The sequence below is a fragment of the Lepisosteus oculatus genome, chromosome 14, assembly GCF_040954835.1.
Source record: "Lepisosteus oculatus isolate fLepOcu1 chromosome 14, fLepOcu1.hap2, whole genome shotgun sequence".
NCBI lineage: Eukaryota > Metazoa > Chordata > Actinopteri > Semionotiformes > Lepisosteidae > Lepisosteus > Lepisosteus oculatus.
Genome location: NC_090709.1, coordinates 19,559,055 through 19,579,892, shown reverse-complemented (window position 1 = coordinate 19,579,892; position 20,838 = coordinate 19,559,055). Strand labels below are relative to the sequence as shown.

Sequence of the window (20,838 nt, the reverse complement as noted above, 5' to 3'; positions counted from 1 at the left end):
CAACCATGGAACGGCCAGTGTGTCCGAGTGCCAGAACTTTCCTTTGTTCTAAGAGTCTAGAGCGGAGGTTGCCAGAGAGTAACCAGAGGATCCACCCGAGGTTAGCACCAGCAGCAGGCCTCGTGAACAGGTCAGAACTGTGGACAGCTGAATCACTATTCAGAACTAGCTCTTCATCAGGAACGAACCGGTCCTCTTCCTGACTTGCTGGGACCCACAGTCATCTTTTCTCCTGTGCACAAACTTTGCTAGTTAAAGCCAACACTAACTAGCCGGTCAGTGAACATCAGCAGCGCACCATCGCAAGCCGCACATCAAAGCCTGGCACTGAGCCAGAGAGCGCGGATTGGACAGCAACAGCCTGCAACTGTTTCTTTGTGCCCGCAGGAGATCTGAATCCCCAGAGATTGGATGAGTATTCAACTTCACTGCATTACTGCTCGAGAATTCAATTGTTATCCCAACCAGTTGATATCAATTTAATTCCTAAGAGTTATGTACTTGTTTTGAGTATCTAATGTAGAAGTTATAACCAAGTTCATTTACGCATATTCTATGTATTAATAAATGTATCCTCGTGTATTAGTACCTGTGTGTGTGCGTTGTTTGAGTTATATCGCATGGTTGGATTCTAAGGACATCAAAAGAATCATTTTGTGATTTACTGCTACAATTAATAATTGTCCCAGTAAATGCCCAAACCCAACAGAACTGGTGCCTTCAGAGAGCACACTACATTTGGAACAAGTAGCCTCGCCATTCCATGCGTGATGTGAGCAAAGTATAATTCCTGTCTTTATAGTGTGCTTGTTAGAGACTTAACTGGCACCCAGAGCGCTTTAAATCCGGGATCAGCAGCCCAAGACAATAGAGTTTCCTTCGTCTATGTTTTTTGCGTGAAGGGGGAAACCATGCGTGTGCTGCAAACAATCTTAGTATCGAAGTGCCGTCCCACATAATCGATCCGAACAATCTGCTTTACAGAGGAGCACTGCCGGAGCTTATGGTTGGCAAACTGAAGACCAGGCCGACCTCTTCTGTGACTCTTGAACACTGAATCTCAAGATTGTGAATTCAAGCTCCACGCTGGCGGGAAATTCCATAGGTAATGATCACATTTTCTTGCATGCTAATCAAAAGAAATATTAAGAAACTTTTCCCCATACCAGTTTTTTACAAAAGTAAAGGCACACGGCACATGTGTGCCACATCACGTCCGAGTTTAGTGACAACTACCTCAGAGATTGGAAGCTGGGTAGTTTCAGATCAGATCACTTTTTTATCAAAGGTTCAAGCAAACCCAAATAGTTTTGCAAGAGACATTTCAGTATCCCAGTCAAATCCAGTACGATTGCTGGATCCTTCGAATTCGACTGAACTATAGCACAGATCTGCAGTCCACCATTAGAATACTGTGGGTGTGTTGTATAAGCCATACTGCCCAAAATAGTTCTAAAACAGGAGATGCATCCTCATTTAGGAACGTGGTATAAAGTGAAATGGTCTGGGAAGAGTCCTTCGTTTGAACAGTTCAAAATAGACGTAAAGGGGTATTTACGGACTCTTTCGAAATGTAAGAACAAGCTGTGCGGACCTTATCTTTATTTACCTTGTGTAATCATTTTCCAAAAAGTGTAATTGTATTATAGCATGTGCCCCTGACGATTTTCTTGATACCTTATATGTGCTCTTGTTTGTATTGTATGTAGTTTTGTTGTTCAAATAAAAAGTAAAAGACACAACTTTCCGGATGCGGCTGCTGTAAAAATAAAATGACATCAAGGGTGCTGTACACAGAGGTCTGAAACCTGCTTCGCAGAAGACCTTTATCCAGAGGTGTTAAAGAAGTCGAGATCTCGCCATGAGAGGGGAAGCATCTCAGAAAAAGCAGGTGCAGTCGATTCCACGGTCATAACGCCACTAAGTCGGGCGACAAGAGCAAAACCCAACCGGCTTCCTCCAGGCAAGTAGTGAGACAAAGAGAGAGGGCACAGCGAGTAGTGTGGCCGAGCAGTCTAAGGCGCTGGATTAAGGCTCCAGTCTCTGCGGGGGCGTGGGTTCGAATCCCGCTTCTGTCGCGACCTCCTTTCAGCTGACTTCAGACGAAAGGGAGGGAGCTGCTTTTTGGCAGTCTCTCGAGAAACTAAGCAAAGTGTTTAAAGATACTTTCTCAGCTTGACATCAAGGCACAAACCAAAATCCTTCTTGCGTCCTCTCAACCTAAATGCGTTTTGCCACTTTTTGCGTTATGCAGGGAACGATTATTAAATTATTATTAAAGGTTCAAACAAACCCGAATACCTTTGCAAGAGAAATTTCAGAATCCCAGTCAAATCCAGTACGATTGCTGGATCCTTCGAATATAACATGAATATAATTATATCGTTATTAATTTCTTGAGATACACGATTCTATATTATATTCCCTTTTAATCACATTCTAGAAGTATGCTTGTTGACTCCGGTATCACGTTAGTTAAAGACTTCGAAGCTTACAATGTTTAGGGAGAAATGGAATACCGGTGTGTATTTTTTTCTTTAAAGTACCGAGACCAGCCATATACCGTATGTTTATGTTAAGATTTCCCTTCAGTGGTAAAATTAGATATGAATATTCAATACTTAAACGGGCACAGTTAAGACATTAAATATACATATACATATTGTATACAGTACAGTTTGCATACGGTAATATGTTTATGTTACGCGATTAAAAAATAAATAAAACTGGAAGGTCCAGCACCACCATTATGTTTATATGGTTGTTTTTGTTGGTTGGTTGTTATTATGGTTATTAATAATCCGATCTATAGTTGAAATCTGAGCCTAAATAAAAAGAAAAAGCAAGTGATTAGGTTTATAATCTAATTACATATTCGTTTAAAACGCTATATAAAATAAAGTTTATTATTAATTTGCTGGACAGAGCGGTGAACATTATTATGCATAAGACAAAGATAACGATCCTGATCAGTTTAGAAATCTGTGTACGCTGTAAGGTTTTTACTTCTTAAACTTTTAAAATACACGTTTTGAATAGAAAGAAATCCTCTTCCTGGCACAGTGTGTATAGCAAACCAGCACGTCTTTTTTCTCCAATCAGAGGGGTGTCAGATAGTGTCAGCCAATCACCATTCTGCGTTGGGTAGCAACGGGTGACTGTTCTCAGGCGGAAGATGTAAACAGCTTAATGTTCGTGTTAAATATTTTTTTTTAATTCAATTAAACGGGCACAGTTAAGACATTAAATATACATATACATACTGTATACAGTACAGTTTGCATACGGTAATATGTTTATGTTACGCGATTAAAAAATAAATAAATAAAAATGAAAAGTCCAACACCAGCTGGATTTGAACACACAACCTGCCAGTTGGTAGTCACGCACCTAGACCAGTAGGCTACAAGACAGCTCACATGATCAGGCAGGCGAAACAGCCCTACACAGCTCTGCCGCAGTACACGGATATAATCATACCGTTATTAAATTCTTTAGATACGCGATTCCATATTATATTCCCTTTTAATCAAATTCTAAAAGTATGCTTGTTGACTCCGGTATCACGTTAGTTAAAGACTTCGAAGCTTACAATGTTTAGGGAGAAATGGAATACTGGTGTGTATTTTTTTCTTTAAAGTACCAAGACCAGCTATATACTGTATGTTTACGTTCCAAAATTAATATCGTTTAAGGCCTTCACACGCGTTACAGTATGCTCCTATTCTTTTTATGCTCAGCTACTAAGATTTCCCTTCAGTGGTAAAATTCAATATCTACAATGGGCACAGTAAAGACGTTTACAGTAAGTCTTTCTACGACAGACCAACGGACCACGAGTGCCCCTGTTGGTCAACCAATCACGCACCGCGGTACCCTGTGTCATCATACCTGCGGTATCTGTACCGCGGTGTCTGTACCGCGCACTTTGAATGGCTGCATCTGTACTGTCTCCTTTAACTGTGTATTCTCATCCTGCTTATCTTGTGTATTTTTTCATTGTATTGTTCTAATTCTGCAAAGTGCTTTGAGAAGCCACCTTTAAAGGTGCTATATAAAGTAAAGTTTATTATTATTATTATTATTAATAATGAACAGTGCATTTAACACTGAGCACACTTGGTCCTTCTTTGAGAAGGACTGCAGGGGTAGGGAACAAGCTTTTCACATGTGTTGTTGAAGACCATATCATCACTTTGTTGCAGGAAATGTCTGAATGCCATCATCGGAGTAAGGACAGGATCAGGGTTCGGGGAAGTCTTTTTGATGCCTGAAACTGTGTGGTTCCTGGTTGTAACGGCTGGCACTCTACACCTAAACAACAGAGAACACAGTTGACATCGCTGAACTGCCTAGCGGACATTTTGTCGCCTTCTTCTGACCTGTATTTAAAGCAATTCTCTAAAAACGTGGCACATTATATCTGTGGTACCTTTATGGAGGGTGAGCGCACTCATAAGGATCATAGATTCGATCACAAGCATCTAAAAATTAGCGTGAGAAAATGACATCACGCTATAAGGTTGAATGGCACGAGTTCTCCTTTTCCCTCTGTAGAAAATGTGTGTTTTAAAGGAGATGTCATGTTATTTTTTTGCCAGACAAAGCCATGCCGTAAGAACAGTGTGGTTATTTAAATGTATTGGTATGAAATTGGTTTAAATCAAAGGGATGTAACAACAAAAAATTAAGTGCTTCTTAACACAGAGATAGTTGGAGATATTTGGCAGCAGTGGGATTCCAACTTACGTCCCCAAAGAGTCTGGACCTTTAATCCAGCTCTTTAGAGTGCTCGGCTGCATTAGCCCTGACTGCCTCATACCTCACACTGGCTCAGAGAAAACTGGGTGGCTTGCAAAGACTGGTAGGAGAGGAAAGGAATAAATACTTATTTTTTATCTGCTAAAAGAAGAAAGGAAATATTTGATAATTGTCTAGCAGTTGTTTTGATCAAATTATTGTAATGCAGTGGCAGGTACAATTAAGGTATAATATGTACATGAACTGAGTCTGAAATCTGAGTCGGTGATGGTAACTGACTATCACTGGAGGACAGGTCATCATGAGTGGGTAAGCCTGCATAATGAGGGAGAAGAGATTGGCCTCTGTGACGCAGTGTCCAGTGACACTAACTCTCTGTCCTACTGTTCTCTGCTAACGTAGAGGGTGAATGTTGTTTAAGGTGAATGTAAGGTTTCTTTTTTGTAAAATATTTTCGAGCACATTTTTGTTGCTGAAACTTTATCTTGTGCATTTGAATTAATTCCAATATTGTCACCTAATTCTATACATTGTTTCATCAGACTAGAACATTTAGAGGAGCTCAATTGCATTCATGAATTGCATAGTGATAGTATTTCTTGTCGTTTAAATATTTCAGTCAAAAATGCAGAGAAGGTGCTCCTGTTTTCACCATTATAAAAACTGTGTTTCACCGGTAATATTTACTCTCATAAAAGTATTGTAATTGTATTGTTCTGTTCTGTGACAGTCTTGAGTGACACAATCCTTCTCTTTTACTGCACTACACTTCTCCAGGAGCCAGTTCAGCACACGAGGATCCTCAGTCAAACAAACACTGCAATAGCTTGATAAAAGACACTTCTCATCCTTTCTCTTAGTGTTGGTGCTACTATTCTATGCAAAGGAGGTGCCTTGACAATTAAAGGAGTCTTCATGAAGGTGTTAATGGCAAGCTCTCCACTGGCAATTGACCGGGCTTTTGAAGAAACCAATCTCATCCAACAACCATACAAACTGCACAGCTTAAGGCACATGAAGTGAAATTCGTGAGCAGATAGACACAAAACAATGTCGCTTCACATTATTTGCAAAGCTGTTTTGCTTGTCTAACCACCTCTTCCTACTTTGAAGTGAGCACATATATTTTATTTTCTTCTCTTATATTTTCCTTGATATTTTACTATCCCTTTCCACCATGTGGAGATGAATCCACATCCAAAACCCCATGTTTCACCCTGCATTTGTGCCAGTTTTACAATCTGTGTAAAAGCCTGCCTTACACAGGTCTAGTGGTACAATCAGTCAGTCTGTGTTACTTATATAGCTGTGTACAGTGGAGTCATGCTGAGGTTATAAGTTCAAGCCTCCCCTGGAGCCATTAAGTCTTCTGAATGTTTTTCACTCATAAAAAGTTCATTCGCCGTAGCAGTTTCACTGTAACTTTGCAGGTAAAATATTCTTAATGAGAATAATATTTTGTATGCGATAAATAACCGCACCAGAAAATATTGGAGAGAAATGGCTTGTCGCGCTATTTGCAGCAGACACTCAGACACAGAAATGTCCTGTCATTAAAGAAAATTTATGAAGAAGAGGTGTGACATCACTGCAAAGGCGATATTTTCTGATGTCTGTCTTGGTTAATAATCATTTGCGTGGGAATTACTTCTGACATTATTACTAATACTGATAAAAACAGAGAACTCACAGCTCTCTGGATGTTGGTCTGGACTCTAGAAAGTGTTTTTATTTGCAAGCGGCTCTGGAACTCAACACCTGTTGATGGGTCACTTCTGTCAGACACACCAGTGGAACCCAAGCCCACCTACACACACATTCACACACACTGATAGATACACTGTACACCTACACTCTCACACACATTTACACTCACAGACACATCACACATTTATACGCACAATTAGACACTTACACACTCACATATATACACTCACACATGCTATCATCATTAATACTCACATAGACGCAGGCACTACACACACTAACAGACATACCAACACATACACTTACAAATATAAAACTACCCACTGACAGAAACCACACACTCACAGACACACACCATACACACACATTCAAAGGCATGCATTCACAGAAACAGACACTACGCATACTCACAGACACACACTTATAGACACCAAACACTCAGAGACCTCACACGCTCACACACTAACAGCCCACACACGCATAGACACCACACATGCACAGACATGCACCCACACATGCACAGATACCACAAACACACTTATCCACAGATACACAATAACTAAAACAAATATAAATACTACTAATACTACAACAGTAACACTATCACTAAAACTGACACAAACTACTAATAATAACAGTAATGTTGTTACTAAAACTAACATTACTACTAGTGTTAATACTCTAACAGTAACACGATAATTATAATTAATATTAACATGAATATGAACATTAAAACTAAAACAATCAGTAGTGCCACTGTCATTAATACTCACATGAACACTAGCATTAAAACTACCAGTTGTACTCTCACTAATATTAACATGAAGACACTGATATTAGTATTAGTTGCTGCCCGTGACGTCACACCGCTCTCTGTGACAAATGCGAGACACTTAAACGCGTGCAGTGACGGAGCGCCTGTCGCCTTGGTTACCATTCTTATGATTTATAAACACTGGAAAAATGCATTTAAACTGTTACTTACATACATTTATGAACTTGAAATATAATTTTCTAGCTCTAGGATACAGTTACCTAAATAATAATATGAATAATCATTGTTTATTTTCAGATTGAACATTATTAACCCTATCTATCTATGAATTGGCTTCATTACTCTGCTCTCCTCTCCACTGATAGCTGATGTGTGGTGAGCGTTCTGGCGCACTATGGCTGCCGTCGCATCATCCAGGTGGATGCTGCACATTGGTGGTGGTGGAGGGGAATCCCATTACTTGTAAAGCGCTTTGAGTGGAGTGTCCAGAAAGCGCTATATAAGTGTAAGCAATTATTATTATTATTTATTAACTGTTTTTTAGATATTTAAACAGGATCAAGAAAAGAATCAGTACTCACCAATCGGTGAAGTTAATCGATTTTTCTACGGTTCTTCAGTTGAAATAATTGGTTGTCGATAGATAAGTGATCAATAACTCTTCTCCGTGCGCTCCGTGCGCCTCCCGCACTCTTTCTCTCTCTGATCCCCGCTCTCTGGCTGGATTCTGTGACGTCACAGCACTTATTCTGACAGAGCATAGTGCGTCTCTGCTGCTTTTGTGTGTCTTTTTCAGGAATGCCAGAGGTACTCGAAATGTTGCAAAAAGAAAAGCGTCTTTTCTGTTTTGTAAAAAAGTGAGTGCTGATTTTTATTTTATACAGGAAACGCATGTATGTTGAAACACTAAATTCTATAAATAATTGAGAAATAATAAAGCCAGGAAAACATATATGTAAAAATACAATTTGATCACATAATTTACTCCATTACCTGTTTTTTTCTGTTGTGTTTTTTTCACTTGTACCTGTTTCTGTTCCTCTGGTTGTAGTTATATTTGTAAATTCCATACGTTTAATTAAAAAAAGAGCGCGTCTCTGCTGGAGGAGACTCCTGTCCGGAGCCCGGAGGGCTTTTCATACAAATATAACATCTCCCCCCAAAAAAAATGGGCTGTGAAGAGAGGCGATTTATAACAGTTGGAGGAGGAGAGCGACAAACCGAGGAATGAAATTCATTAAACAGAAAAAAAAAGTTTACTTCACAGATTAATGCGTTACAAAGCGTACCCACGTGGAGCAGTAGAGAACGAGCACGAGTCCCTGAAATAAGCGCTTTTAAGGGTTTTACACGAATCATCAGAGTATAGAACCTAGGAGGATCAGACTCATGTTCCTGGAGGTTAAAATGTGTATCCTGGTTTCATTTCCACCCAGCTCTCAGCTCTATAGGTAGTCTGATGATTTAAATTAACTGTATAACTGTTACAAGACTTCATCTAATTGCACATTTATAAGACTGTCTGTGAGACACTTGTGAGAGCAGCTGATTCCCAGGTCTGGTGTAGAATCACCAGAGCACTGCTCAGAGATACAGACTGGTCAACTGGTCACTATTGTAGTCACGACCATCGGCCCATTGGCTACTAACAATCAATATACTGATCAGAGTGTCAATACTGCTGTTTATTACATAAATACTAATATAATTCCACACTCACTTGTGTTATAAAACACTTAAAAAACATGTTTGGAGGCTGATATACAGTAAAGAAAGTAATACTGAAGGGAAGGAAGTCCTGGAAAGGGTTAATAGAAGCTTCTTGCTTCTGACCTGGAACAGAGCCCACAGCTGCCAGATCAGTGACCCCTGAGCCCAGTTCACAGAGAGGAGAACCAGGAGCTCTTTTATGTCTCTAAGAGGGCTGGGAGGAAGGATAAAAGGGGGAAATGTGACATGAGTCCAGGCTGTTCTGTCTGATATTGTTCATGTAGCAGCACTGATTGTCTGAATATCGTCTGGTTCTGGATTGTTAGGATAGAGAGCAGTACGGAGTTGAGCTTCTGTCTGAGTGTGAGTCTAAGCTGTGAATCTGACTGAGAAGAGAATAATGTTTTTTTTTTATTCTGCCTCAGAATTTTTCTTATTTGCCAAGGGGTGTTACATCCCCTTCAGATACTCTGCACAGACTGCCAGAGAGAAGAGGAGAGAGAGATGGACAGATAAGAGCACACGCAGCGAGTGAGACATACGTCTTGATTTATTTTGAAGCAAGTGTTCATTTCTTTGCTGGAACAAGTTGTTTCTGAACTTCAAGAAATTCAAACAACTTATGAAAGATAAAATACAAGTCTTGCTTATCAGGACCGAAGAAATACCGCAGGAAAATGCCAGTGATTTTTCTCCTTTTAACGAAAAGTGGAGAAAAACAACGGCAGTGCATTTCCTTCGGCTTGATTTAGCTTAATACAAGTATTCACTTCCTTTTCTGTAGATTACAGCCTGCGAAAGATGAAATAAAGTTATTGGTTATTCATGGTCAGTGCAGGAGAAATACTGCTGGCTGGCAGGAAAATGTCAGTATTTTAATTTAGCTACAAACGTGTGAATTTCATAAAAACAACGGGAGTGTGTTTCTGCGCAGCTATTAAACAAAGGGCTGGTGGTTCAAACCCACTCAGGGATGTGCTTCAAATTGTTCTGCTATAACCATAATCTCTTCTTAAACTTGATGGGATTTCTTTGTAAACCCTCTTGATCTTTGCAGGAAATGTGCATTTTACTCGTGTGGAACTACATGTAAACAATTAAGTACCTAAGTCAATGTTCAAGAGAACCATTTTCACGTGTGGAATTTTATCTTCAACTGGCTGTCAGGAGAATTCATTTATACACCCGTTGTATCCTTAGCAAACATATTTTAAAATTAGATCACAGATTTGTTGGAGAACTTGACAATCATTAAATGAGCATTATACAAATGTGCGTTGATATTTTGTATATGTACCTTAATTGTAATAAATATAAACATAATTGATTTGATATGGATGTTCATTTGAAGGATTTGAGGAAACTATCAAGGATCTCAGAACAACCAAAGATACATTTGGGCATCTGCTATTGGTAAAGATTAACGAATACAGTAAGTGTGAAGCTTGCACACACACGAGAGACAAAAAATCAAAAATCATCATTAAACTGACGGTGTGTATAGCAGAAGATGGTTTCGATCCATCGACCTCTGGGTTATGGGCCCAGCACGCTCCCGCTGCGCCACTCATAGTGTGATTCAACACAACTGCTCTATCTTTGCTTTCTAAAAGTGCGCCCGAGATGAAAAGTTTAAACGGTAAACGCAGACGTCACTTTGAGCACTTGGTCTTTTATAGCACAAATATCACACGCTGCACTACATGGGCGTGTCTTCAAGATCGTTGTGAACCAAAGCTTCTGCTTTCCGAGGCAACTGATTCTTCCGTCGTTAATTCCCAAATCTTCAATGAGAATCAGTGAAACGAAAACCAAACACATGTACACACTCGCGTCGTAGCGTGAAAGAAAAATGATATGAGCATTTGAGAAATAACGAGAGTAGTCTGAACAGCTCCAACCTATCAACTGTTCTACAGTGATTGCTCCCTCTACACCCAGTTTATAACACTGAAAATGATTCAGGAAGCACAACAAAGTTCCAAAACCAGCGGTTGAAAAGCGTCTAGATACATAAGATGACAATTTCTCAAAAGTAAAATCTTAATCTTTGAAAGATTGTCATCCATATATTTTCGTTTTTCTCTTTTTTACATAACACGCTTTCGAGAAATAGACTGTCTTGTAATGAAAGCTGCATTAGAAAATGTGTATCTAAATTAAAATCGGGAATATGTCTTTTGCGTTATTCAGCTTTCTTAGCGCTTGGGTCTCGATTCAGATATTGCAATGAAAGCAACAGGGGAGTAAGTTTTCCTTTTCTAAATCAAAGGTGATCTGCTCACAAGGAAGTATAAAAACTTCAGCGTTTACTTTTTGAAGACCGCAAATGGTCGAAACACTGTTGCTTCATAAGCTAATAAGTAACATTTCTGAGCACGCATTGTATTACTAATGCTATTATTAAAAAAAGCTTAAATTCACATAATGGAATTTGGACGGCTCAAAGTAGTCTTTTGTACAACTTTACTTGCCCGCTGAGTAGAGTTTTAACCAACGACAGCAGATGTAGCAGTAATAGCAACAACGTGGTTAGAGTGTCACAATACACTCTATGAAAGAATTGCGGCTTCAGATCGTTTTGTTCTGTTGAAGCTGCCTACAGGCTCTAAATTGTTGACATTGGCTGTGATCTTTTTTCAGGTTTCATAAAATTCTTCACATATTTGAAATATTTCATTCGGGTTCGCCTAATACACGGTGCAAACCGTACCTGCAGCAGAATGCTGTGGCACATGAAGTTGTTTTGTTTAGCGGTTGTAAGGATTGAGGAGCGTACTACAAATCGAGCAAGCGAAAAGAAAATTAAACATAAGTCACTTTTTGGATTGCTAATTCATTGTGCTCTGTTCGTCTAGGTTCAAATCCTATCCTTGTCATGGTTAAGGCCTGAGACGTGTGTGTTTTTTCTAAACGGTGTTTGCATTTTTTTCCTCTTTTACTACTGTACTAGAGCAGTAATATTTCTAGCGGTGGAAGAACATGGTATCACAGGCTGACAGCAGGAACACGTGGCCAGAAGCTGCAGTACATTGGTTTTGGAACAGCAATAACTTTCCTGTGGAGACAGGTGCGCCGGTATTAATATAGCTCTTTCGAGCGGGAAGAGTAACAAGAACTGACTTAAACTTACCAGTTATGTTCAATAGCTAAAAACGCAAAACCAACCTCTTCAGTGGTTGAATCTAAATAACAGAAGCCAATGCTGCCATCAAGGAAAAAAAAATCCTGAGTTATGTAGTTTTGAGACTAAATATCTGACTTTCAGTTTGAAGCGGTACAATGGATTCTAGGTCACATTCGTTATTGATTCAGGATATATATGAGTGTGCTAATGGTTAAAACTGTGTTTACATGAGGTACAAACGGTAACATTTTCATTGCGAGAAGAAAGTCAGTCCGTGCGCATTTCTCAGCATGCACATTGTCAGGAAAATTAAACCCACAGTGCCAGCAAACCTTTCGATAGGCTGTAGGTACTGCCATTGCAAATATAACAGGTTGTTCATACACACATATGATATCGTTGCTATCTCGTAATTAGGAGATAATTTGGTATTTATTAATTAAGATTTTTTTTCCTGGGTGGCAACAACGCGCTTCCGCAATAAATCATAGACTCTGCTTTCAAAATAGCTGCACCAGGCACTTGGACACAGATAAACACAGGGATTTAAAATTCAGGAATATGAATGGTCAATTGCTTACAGTTGGGTTTTTACGTTTTCTTATTTAGCGATTTGTGTATCAATCTTTTAACAATTCATTAAAATGCTAACAATATGTAAAATAAAAACAACAGCACTGTTAAATGAAGGGGAGACAGGTAGTTTTTTTTTTACAATCAGATTCCAATCTCTAATGCTGTGTATGAGAGCTTAGGTAACTTTCCTTTTCTCACATTTTCTGACGACTATTCCAAAGGGGCACCCTGTCAACTCCTAATACTTTGTATGTTTGATTATTGTCGTTTTATTTAGAAAAAGTTCAATATTGATCATAACTTAAGAAAATTACGATCACGAATAAAAAAGGGGCTAAAGATGTGAGTTGCTCTTGAATCAGAGCCGGGTGAGACGGGCTTCTGTTCTGATATGATTGTACGAGAAGCAGGAGGAATCGCTTCTCTCCTATGGAGCATGAGCTGAATCAGGAGGGAGACATTTTGTATGCTCGTGCATATGTTAACGCATGACCTACATCGTAAAACTAAATTAAAAACTAACATTAAGTTGTCAAAGACATTCATTTATATACAAACAAGAGACAGACATAGCAATGGTTCTACATTAACTTGTCCTACACTGATCAGACTAATTGAAATGTATGAAAGCCCGTTTCTGCCAGGGAGTTAAAAAAACGCGCTATGGTATCGCAGAATTCCGACTAAGTAACTCAAAATTGCGACTTAGTAACTCAGAACTCCGACTTTATATCTAAAATGTTCTTTAGCTCAGCTAGCAAGGCCTGGATTCAAGCTAATACAGTTAGTAGGGTGGGAGCGGCGAGGGCACAAGCCCTAGAACCCGAATCCGTTACAATAACAAAAGGACAGACAATGAAATATGGGCTATTTCGAAGTCGCAAATGTGAGATATAAAATCAAAATTCTGAGTTTTTAGGTCGCAATTCTGAGATTCAAAGTCACAATTCTGAGATACCATAGTGCGTTTTCTTTTACTCCCTGGAGGAAACGGGCTTCCATTGGTTCTCAGTGCTGCGAAGCAAAAGCAATCTCTGAGAAATCAGACAAATTATTATCAGAACATGTCAAAAGCTGATCAGTATTTCTTTACTGGGAAGCAAAGAAATGCTTGTATTACACATTTTAATATGACATGCAATTACACATGAAAATTAGTAAAATTATTATTGTAAAATTACGTGTTGATAGAACAGCCCCCTCGATAAAAGAAAGTGTGGACGGACGTGTCGCATGTTCCGTACTCTGTCTGACAGCGAGTTTAACACACTGTCCTTGGAAATTAGAAACTAATTGAACAATAAATTAATCTGAGCAAATTTTACACGTGTGGGTGATTTAATTCTGTCGAAATTGCGTGGAACTCCTCCGCTGAGGTCAGATACACACGGGAAAGTGTTCAGGAGGCTTTACGGAGTCCCGCCTCAGACTGGAAGCAGGTTCTAATTAGACCCTGAGAACAATCCGAGTCTCTGTGTGTAATTGATTGTGTTGATTGAGCGGTAGTGTGACCAGGTGTGTGGTAGTAGGTCCTGCCAGTATAAAAACCTATTCACCGCATTCACACTTTATGCTTTCTTGCTTCAACACAGTTTATTGGTTTACTTATTTTACTCCTGTAGCAGTTTAGCGGGACGTCAATTTGGCGATGCGCTCGTTTCTCTTTGTGCTGTGCCTGTGCGCAGGGGCCGGGCTCCCCGCACTGGTCTCCGCTGGGCCGGCTGGCTGGGACTCTCGGGAATTGGCGCTCCAGGCCGACCTCCCGGCTCCTGAAGACGCAGCCCAGTCGGAGGATTTGAACCTGGCAGATGCGCCTTCCGAAGACCTGTCTGCAAGCGAGAACGACTCGCAGTCCTTGGCTCCCGACTTCCGCCGCCTTCCCGTGTCCAGAGACGCGTACTCGCCCTACTTCGACAAGGAGAAGATGAAGCCCGAAGCCGGCAGCCGCCCCTTACCCGCCTACATCAAGAGCGTCCTGTTTCCTCCCCAGCGAGGGCGGCAGCCGGCTCGCCCGGCCATCGGGGGCACCCGAGGAGTGGCTGTGTGGTGCGACTCCAGCAGGATGTACATGAGGGTCAGTCGGCTCCTGTTCGGCTTCAGCTGTCGGCCATCGGAGGTGACCTTGGGCAACTGCAGCGTCAGCCGAACCACACGCCATTACTTCTACTTCATCTACAGGCTTCACGAGTGCGGTACCGAGTGATCGGTAAGCGGGTCTTCATCTACAGGCAGTGTATCGATGTGAGCTGTAGGGCCGGTATCGGGGTTGCCTTTCCTGGGAATATCCCTTCCTCTGTGACCTTGCAGGTTCTCCAGGGCCGCCTGGTGTACTCCAACACTCTCCGCTATGCCCCGCCCTCCTCCAGTGCACCTGTGCATCGCTTCATTCCCTTCTCTGTGCCTGTCAAGTGCTCCTACAACAGGTAGGCAGGGCTCTGCTGCTGCGGAGAAGCTGCTGGGGAAAGTGTCCAGATGCCCCTCAACCCCTCTGTCCTGCAGGTTCCACTACTCCTACAAGGTTGGCTATGTCCCCACGTGGGCCAGGAGAAGGACCTTCTTCAAGGACCTGAAGAACAAGCACAGCTTTGTGCTGCTCACCACCAACTGTAAGCTCCTTGAGTGAGTGGCTCCTGCCTGCAGGGGGTGCTGTGTGCAGGTGTAATGCTGCCTCTCTCTCCAGCCCGCTGGGTCCGGCTCTCTCCTAAGGATGAGTACTTCCTGGGTCAGCCCATGTACTTCCAGGCCACTGCCTACTTTGCCACAGTGGAGCAGAGGCTGTACATCCACTCGTGTTACGTAACGGAGAAACCGGACCAGCACTCCCAGCCCCGTTTCCCCGTGATCGACAACTTGGGGTACGGCCCCTTCTGGGAGGAGAGGTGGGCAGGAGCCCTGAGAGCCTGCAGGGGTTCATCCTTGTCCTTGTCCCCAGGTGCATGGTGGACTGCAAGGCAGATGGCTGCCTGTCCAGGTTTGTCCCCTCCAAGCAGAAGGATGTGCTCCGCTTCACAATTGATGCCTTCCTCTTCCAGAAGAAGCTGTCCAGGAAGGTACTGCTCTCAAAGGCTGCTCAGCCTTCTTGCTCTATTGATCCATTGTCTGCTTTTCCATCCATGATCTAGATGTGAACCAGACTGTGGCAGCTGTAGTGCCTAGAGCTGCCAGCTTGCCTTCACTGATGGCAGAAGGTTCTTCTCTGTCCCACTATTGGCCTTGATCCCTTAATGCTGTGACCTTCCCTCTTGTAGCATGAAGTGACTGAGCTGTACATGCACTGTGTCATGGCTGTGGCTCCTGCTAAAGCAACACCAGGGACCAAGTCCTGCACCTACAACAGGGAGGCGAAGAGGTACTTCTGCAAGGAGCCTGCTGAGGGTGCTCTGGGACATGCCAGGTGGAGGCCTCACCTGTCCTCCTCTCCTCCAGGTGGGAGGAGCTGTATGGTGACCATGAGGTCTGTGCCTGCTGTGAGTCCAGGTGTGCTGGCAGTCGGAATGAAGGTGGGTCTGGTTCTCTATCCCTTGTGGATGCATCTCTGCCCAAGAGACAACTATGCTTGGACAACTGAGGAATGATCCTGTGCTGGACAAAAGGACTGTGTAGATGAGTAGACTGTGGGTCTCCGGGTATAGCAGATCCCTCAATCCTGGGTGTTGCTTGTCCATAGGTACCAGGAGCCTGGTGACCAGTAGTCGGGTGTCTGTGGCACCAGTAGACGCTCCTCTGGAGGTGGGAGCTAACTGGACTGAGGATGAGGAGGGAGACCCTCAGAGCTCCAGTGAAGATGCTGAGAGCACCAGTGAGGATGTGGAGGGAGCAGAGGATTTTGGAGATGTTGGCCAGTGGACAGGTAGGGTCTGGCAGGAGGAGCCCCTATAGGGGTGGGTGTCCTGCAGTTCAGCTGCATTGTTCTCCTTCTTCCTCCCCAGGTGCCTGAATGAAGGCTCCAGCCTGGCCCTTGTGACTCTCCTGCCTCCAGTCGCCTTGTAATGGCAACATCTCAATAAAGCTGTGAAAGACCCTTCTGCCTGCCCTTGTTTCTTTATGGTTTATAGGTTTGAATGGGGTGGAGGAATTCAAGGGAAGTGAGACCCATTAATCAATGGAAGTATTTGTGGGGGTTCCCCTTTCAAGAATGCTTCCTGTATTGCTGCCAATGAGGACTGAAAATGTCTGGAGTAATAAAGCGTTGTACTGGGGGAAGATGGCCGCACTATTCCTTGGGCAGGGCAGTGTGACACTCTTTACTGGGGGAGAGACAGGTGTTCAATATACTGGAAATCCTCCCATTTCCGAGAGGGGTAGTGCTTATGGAGTGTGAGTTGCTACTGTAGTGCCCAGTAAGGGTGAGATCTGGTGTCCTATTCTAGGCTGCACAAACTTCCTAAAATAAACACAAGGAAGGAATTGTCAACAGGGGCTTGGTGTAAAGTAGGCCTTCCATTCCTTAGCAAAGGAACAATACTGGTGCACAAACATCAGTGAATAATGGTGCAGTTAGAATCTCGGAGGTTTTGTCTTATGGGTGTTGGTTTCACAGCAGTGGTATTGGACAGTCATGAGGAGTATTAGGATTGAGACTGGAGATCCCAACACCTGACTGGGAAGACAGGTGTTCACAACCACCTCTACCAGCAGCACAGACTGTGTAGATTGAGACTGAATGCTTACTACACAAAGCCTCTCCCCTGTTTCAGTGTCCCATGTCATGAATTTCAAGTGAATCCTAGTCTCCCTTTGTGACTACCTATAATTTGCACAAATCATGATGGCCCACTAACACTGTCAATTTTTAGCCCTACTGCACTGCCCTATTAAAGCTTCAAGGTTTTAGGATAAACTATTTTATATAATGGTTCCAAAGGTGGCTTCTCAAAGCACTTGACAGAATTACAATAAGAATACACAGGATAAAACAATTCCAATAGACAGAGGAGACCATGGATGGTGGTACTAAGGAAAGTAGAAGCAGAGGGGTAAAGAATGGAACCAGTTCAGTAAAGGCTCTTCTACAGAAGAAGGTGTTGAGTCTGAATTTGAAGGAGTTTAGGGAAGGTGACTCTGGTATCCTTGGGGAGAGAGTTTCAGAGCTTGGGGGCATAACAGAAGGCCTTGTCACTCATACAGTGTAGATGGGCTTGGGGGACAGTTAGGAGACCAGAATAAGAAGAGCAAAGGTTCTGAGGTGGGGAGTAGGGTGATAATAGATCAAACTGCTACTGAGGTGCAACTGAAATGTGACGGCATGTTCTACAATTTATGCAAGAAAGGGTAATGTTAGGCTTTTATGGACCGTTGGTACAACAGCAGTGCTCAAGGATTCATTTCTAATATTGAGGACAATGGGTTATATACCCATCGTTCTTACCAAAGGATCAGAGACCTTTTGCTATATAAGAAGACTCCTTTCCACCACTAATTTATACAGGTTTGGTTCATTTGGGTTTTATCAGTTAAACATTTAAGTGAAGTCATTGTCCTGCACGCGGCCGAGCCCGACACACGGTACCGTCTGGTTTCTGTTGCTGGGCGCTCACCCTGCGGTCCATATGGGTCCTAATGCCCCAGTATATGGTAGTGGCAATTTCCCTAAGGAAACAAATACTCCACATTAGTCTGAATGCCACATTATTCATTGGTCCCACAGACATCACAGAAAAACAAAACTACTCACTCTTTAATCTCGTCTAATCCAAGACGCACCGAATATCACAGTCTTCTTTTAACACGCGTGCTGTGATTCCTCTATGTAGCAGAAATGACAACCGAGGAGCCGAGAGATTATTTCAGCATTTCGCGTCTGAACGGAAAACACAAACGACTAACTTGGAATGACTTGCTTTTGACGCTTTTCAAAGCGTTCTTTGTGCACGACGACTGCGCCACCAAGCAAACTACATAAATATGAGAAAACACGCAAGAGAGTTGTCACTCAGAGTGTCGAAGGGTCGATGTATACTGGGGCTCAGTTGAAATGCAACGTCAGGACTTTTCCGAATTATGTCACACGAAGAGAGCACAGCCCTTTCCGCCCTGCCGCGTGTGTCTCGGTAACTCGCTGTGATCGTATAGTGGTCAGTACTTTGCGTTGTGGCCACAACAACCCCAGTTCGAATCCGGGTCACGGCAGAATAGGGGCGTCTGCTTTTACTACTCGCACGAATGAAGGCAAAAAAAAAGCCAATCGATGTGAACGAACGGCGCTTTACAGAGGAGTACTGCCTGACTGGATCGTTGATGAGGCCACTCCGACCTCTTCTCGGTTTTCTTCAATGACTTACTAAGGATCTTCTTCACATTCGCCCATGCAGGGGAAGCCAGTTACACCAAAGCAAACGCAGGAAAGTGCATTTCAAGCAGAGACCAGGAGGGACTTGTTTACACCGAGAGTGGGCGGAGAATGGAACAATGCGCCCAGCCCTGTTGCTGGAGCCGATTCTTGATGAGCTCTTGGGCTCACTAAGAGGCCCCCGCTGGATGCTAATCTTTCTGTTGTTCTTGCAGGTCCTGCGCTGCTTTTGAGCCGACAGAGCTCGTCCTGGTCTGTGGGCACAGCCCAATTGCAAATGATCGGCTCCGCGTACAGAACAAACGTGCGTTTGGTACAAGAGTGCACGAAGGCACCGGAAATACATTGGGAACAAATGACCGGTCGCTCAAGACCTCTGTGAAGTACAGGAGCGTGCAAAATGGGGCTGTTTCCACCCGGTCTCGACCCGGGGACCTTTCGCATGTTAGGCGAACGTGATAGCCGCTACACTACGGAAACCTGCAGGGACCGCTGCTGGTGTCTCGCTTGCGTTTCGGGCTGAGAAAGGGAAGCGTCACTTTAGGCAGGGGGCGCTGGAGAGAGGAACAAAGGGCGCGATGAAACAAAATGCCGAAACCCGGGATCGAACCAGGGACCTTTAGATCTTCAGTCTAACGCTCTCCCAACTGAGCTATTTCGGCAGTACGGAGAGCCCACAGCCACCTGCTCCAGCCTTCCTGTGTTGCGGCATGAGCGCACCAAGAGTAGCGGGAGAGTGTTGCAGGAACGTCATTCAGAAGGAAAGCCACCCAGCTGCGCCCTCTGAGCTCTGTCCAGCGCATCTTCCTCGCATGGACTCCTGCCTGCGACGGGCAGGAAACAATTAGCAAGAACAGAACAACACCCCATGGGTGTCTCATGACCGCACCTTAGGTTGTGACACGTGCAGGTGTGAGGGGTTGCCGGGCTACTTTGGAGCAGAGCTTGGGCGGAGGGGGGGCGGGAAAGCAGACAAAGAGGTGACACCTCAAGGTCTGCACGATCACAGCTCTCCGCCGCCCCAGGCTTCCGCTCGATAAGCTACTGGACACACCCGCCCCTCCTCACACAGACCGTGGAAAAGCCCCCGAGTGGGAGGGCTCTCTCTTCCTCCCAGGAGCTCTTGGACACGATGCACAGACAGAGCGCGGGGAGCTGCCGCCTGCAAACACGGCTCCAGGCAGGACTCCACTCCGCAGGAGCCGCAGAGCAGAGGAGATGGGGGCAGCTTAGATCCAGTGCAGAGACCTGATCTGTTGTTGCTGTGTACGCTGTCCTTTCTGTTCTCGGGGTAGGACATCAGGAAGCACATTGAAGCGCTGCAACATGCACTGTACAGATCCTGCCACTACTGGGCCCGATTTCCCCGGATCGAAACCGGGCGGAAACAGGCCCGTTTCGTTTGTTGCCACGCACACTGTTTGGGGATTCGCCTAGCGCTGTGATCGAACAGACCCACTCACCTCTTAGTGTGGCGGGATCTGCACAGTGGATGTCGCAGCGCATCCTGCTTTCACTTCAATGCATGTCCTGATGTACCCTGGTCTCCCGCGTGACAGGTGGGGATATTTGCCACTATACTAACGAGGAAGACATCGCTCTCTGCTTAGTGTGTAAAACACTTACTTGCAGCATTGTGGGTGCTGTGGTTTAAATGCTATTGGTTTGTGAACAGAATACCCCTATCCAAGTACATTGTGCCACATTAAATAAACACACGAGAAAAAGAGATTCAGAACGCAAAGCTGTGTCAGTGTTCTGTGTAAAAAATCGGTTTGAACATCATGGGAGCTGTTTTTAATAAGCTGCTGAGTAAAGAATATTTTAATCTTCCTGCTGTCAGTAGTATTGTGAATATAGTTGACTCTTACCCGAATGAAAACAGAACGTAAA

General features: G+C 43.4%; 1 protein-coding gene and 1 non-coding gene across 2 annotated transcripts; one reads left to right on the top strand and one right to left on the bottom strand.

Moving 5' to 3' along the window:
- The first annotated feature begins 14,243 nt into the window (after positions 1 to 14,243).
- On the top strand, positions 14,244 to 16,677 carry LOC138242839 (zona pellucida sperm-binding protein 3-like). The gene is made up of 9 exons (XM_069198417.1): positions 14,244 to 14,862; positions 14,964 to 15,079; positions 15,156 to 15,262; positions 15,337 to 15,511; positions 15,589 to 15,706; positions 15,905 to 16,005; positions 16,083 to 16,156; positions 16,324 to 16,506; positions 16,586 to 16,677. Exons 4-9 carry the CDS (start codon positions 15,387 to 15,389, stop codon positions 16,591 to 16,593), a joined length of 609 nt encoding a protein of 202 aa, XP_069054518.1. The 5' UTR covers positions 14,244 to 14,862; positions 14,964 to 15,079; positions 15,156 to 15,262; positions 15,337 to 15,386; the 3' UTR covers positions 16,594 to 16,677.
- A 2,857-nt stretch (positions 16,678 to 19,534) lies between these two features.
- On the bottom strand, positions 19,535 to 19,607 carry trnaf-gaa (transfer RNA phenylalanine (anticodon GAA)). The gene has a single exon. It is a non-coding gene; the product is annotated as a tRNA-Phe (tRNA).
- Between the last annotated feature and the right edge of the window lie 1,231 nt (positions 19,608 to 20,838).

What these genes read in the sequence shown, in the direction of transcription:
- LOC138242839 (XM_069198417.1), top strand. Translation starts at nt 15,387, where the DNA reads ATGTACTTCCAGGCCACTGCCTACTTTGCCACAGTGGAGCAGAGGCTG. An exon ending in AGAAGAAGCTGTCCAGGAAG is followed by an intron (nt 15,707 to 15,904) that starts GTACTGCTCTCA and finishes TCCCTCTTGTAG; the next exon opens with CATGAAGTGACTGAGCTGTA. An exon ending in TGCTGGCAGTCGGAATGAAG is followed by an intron (nt 16,157 to 16,323) that starts GTGGGTCTGGTT and finishes GCTTGTCCATAG; the next exon opens with GTACCAGGAGCCTGGTGACC.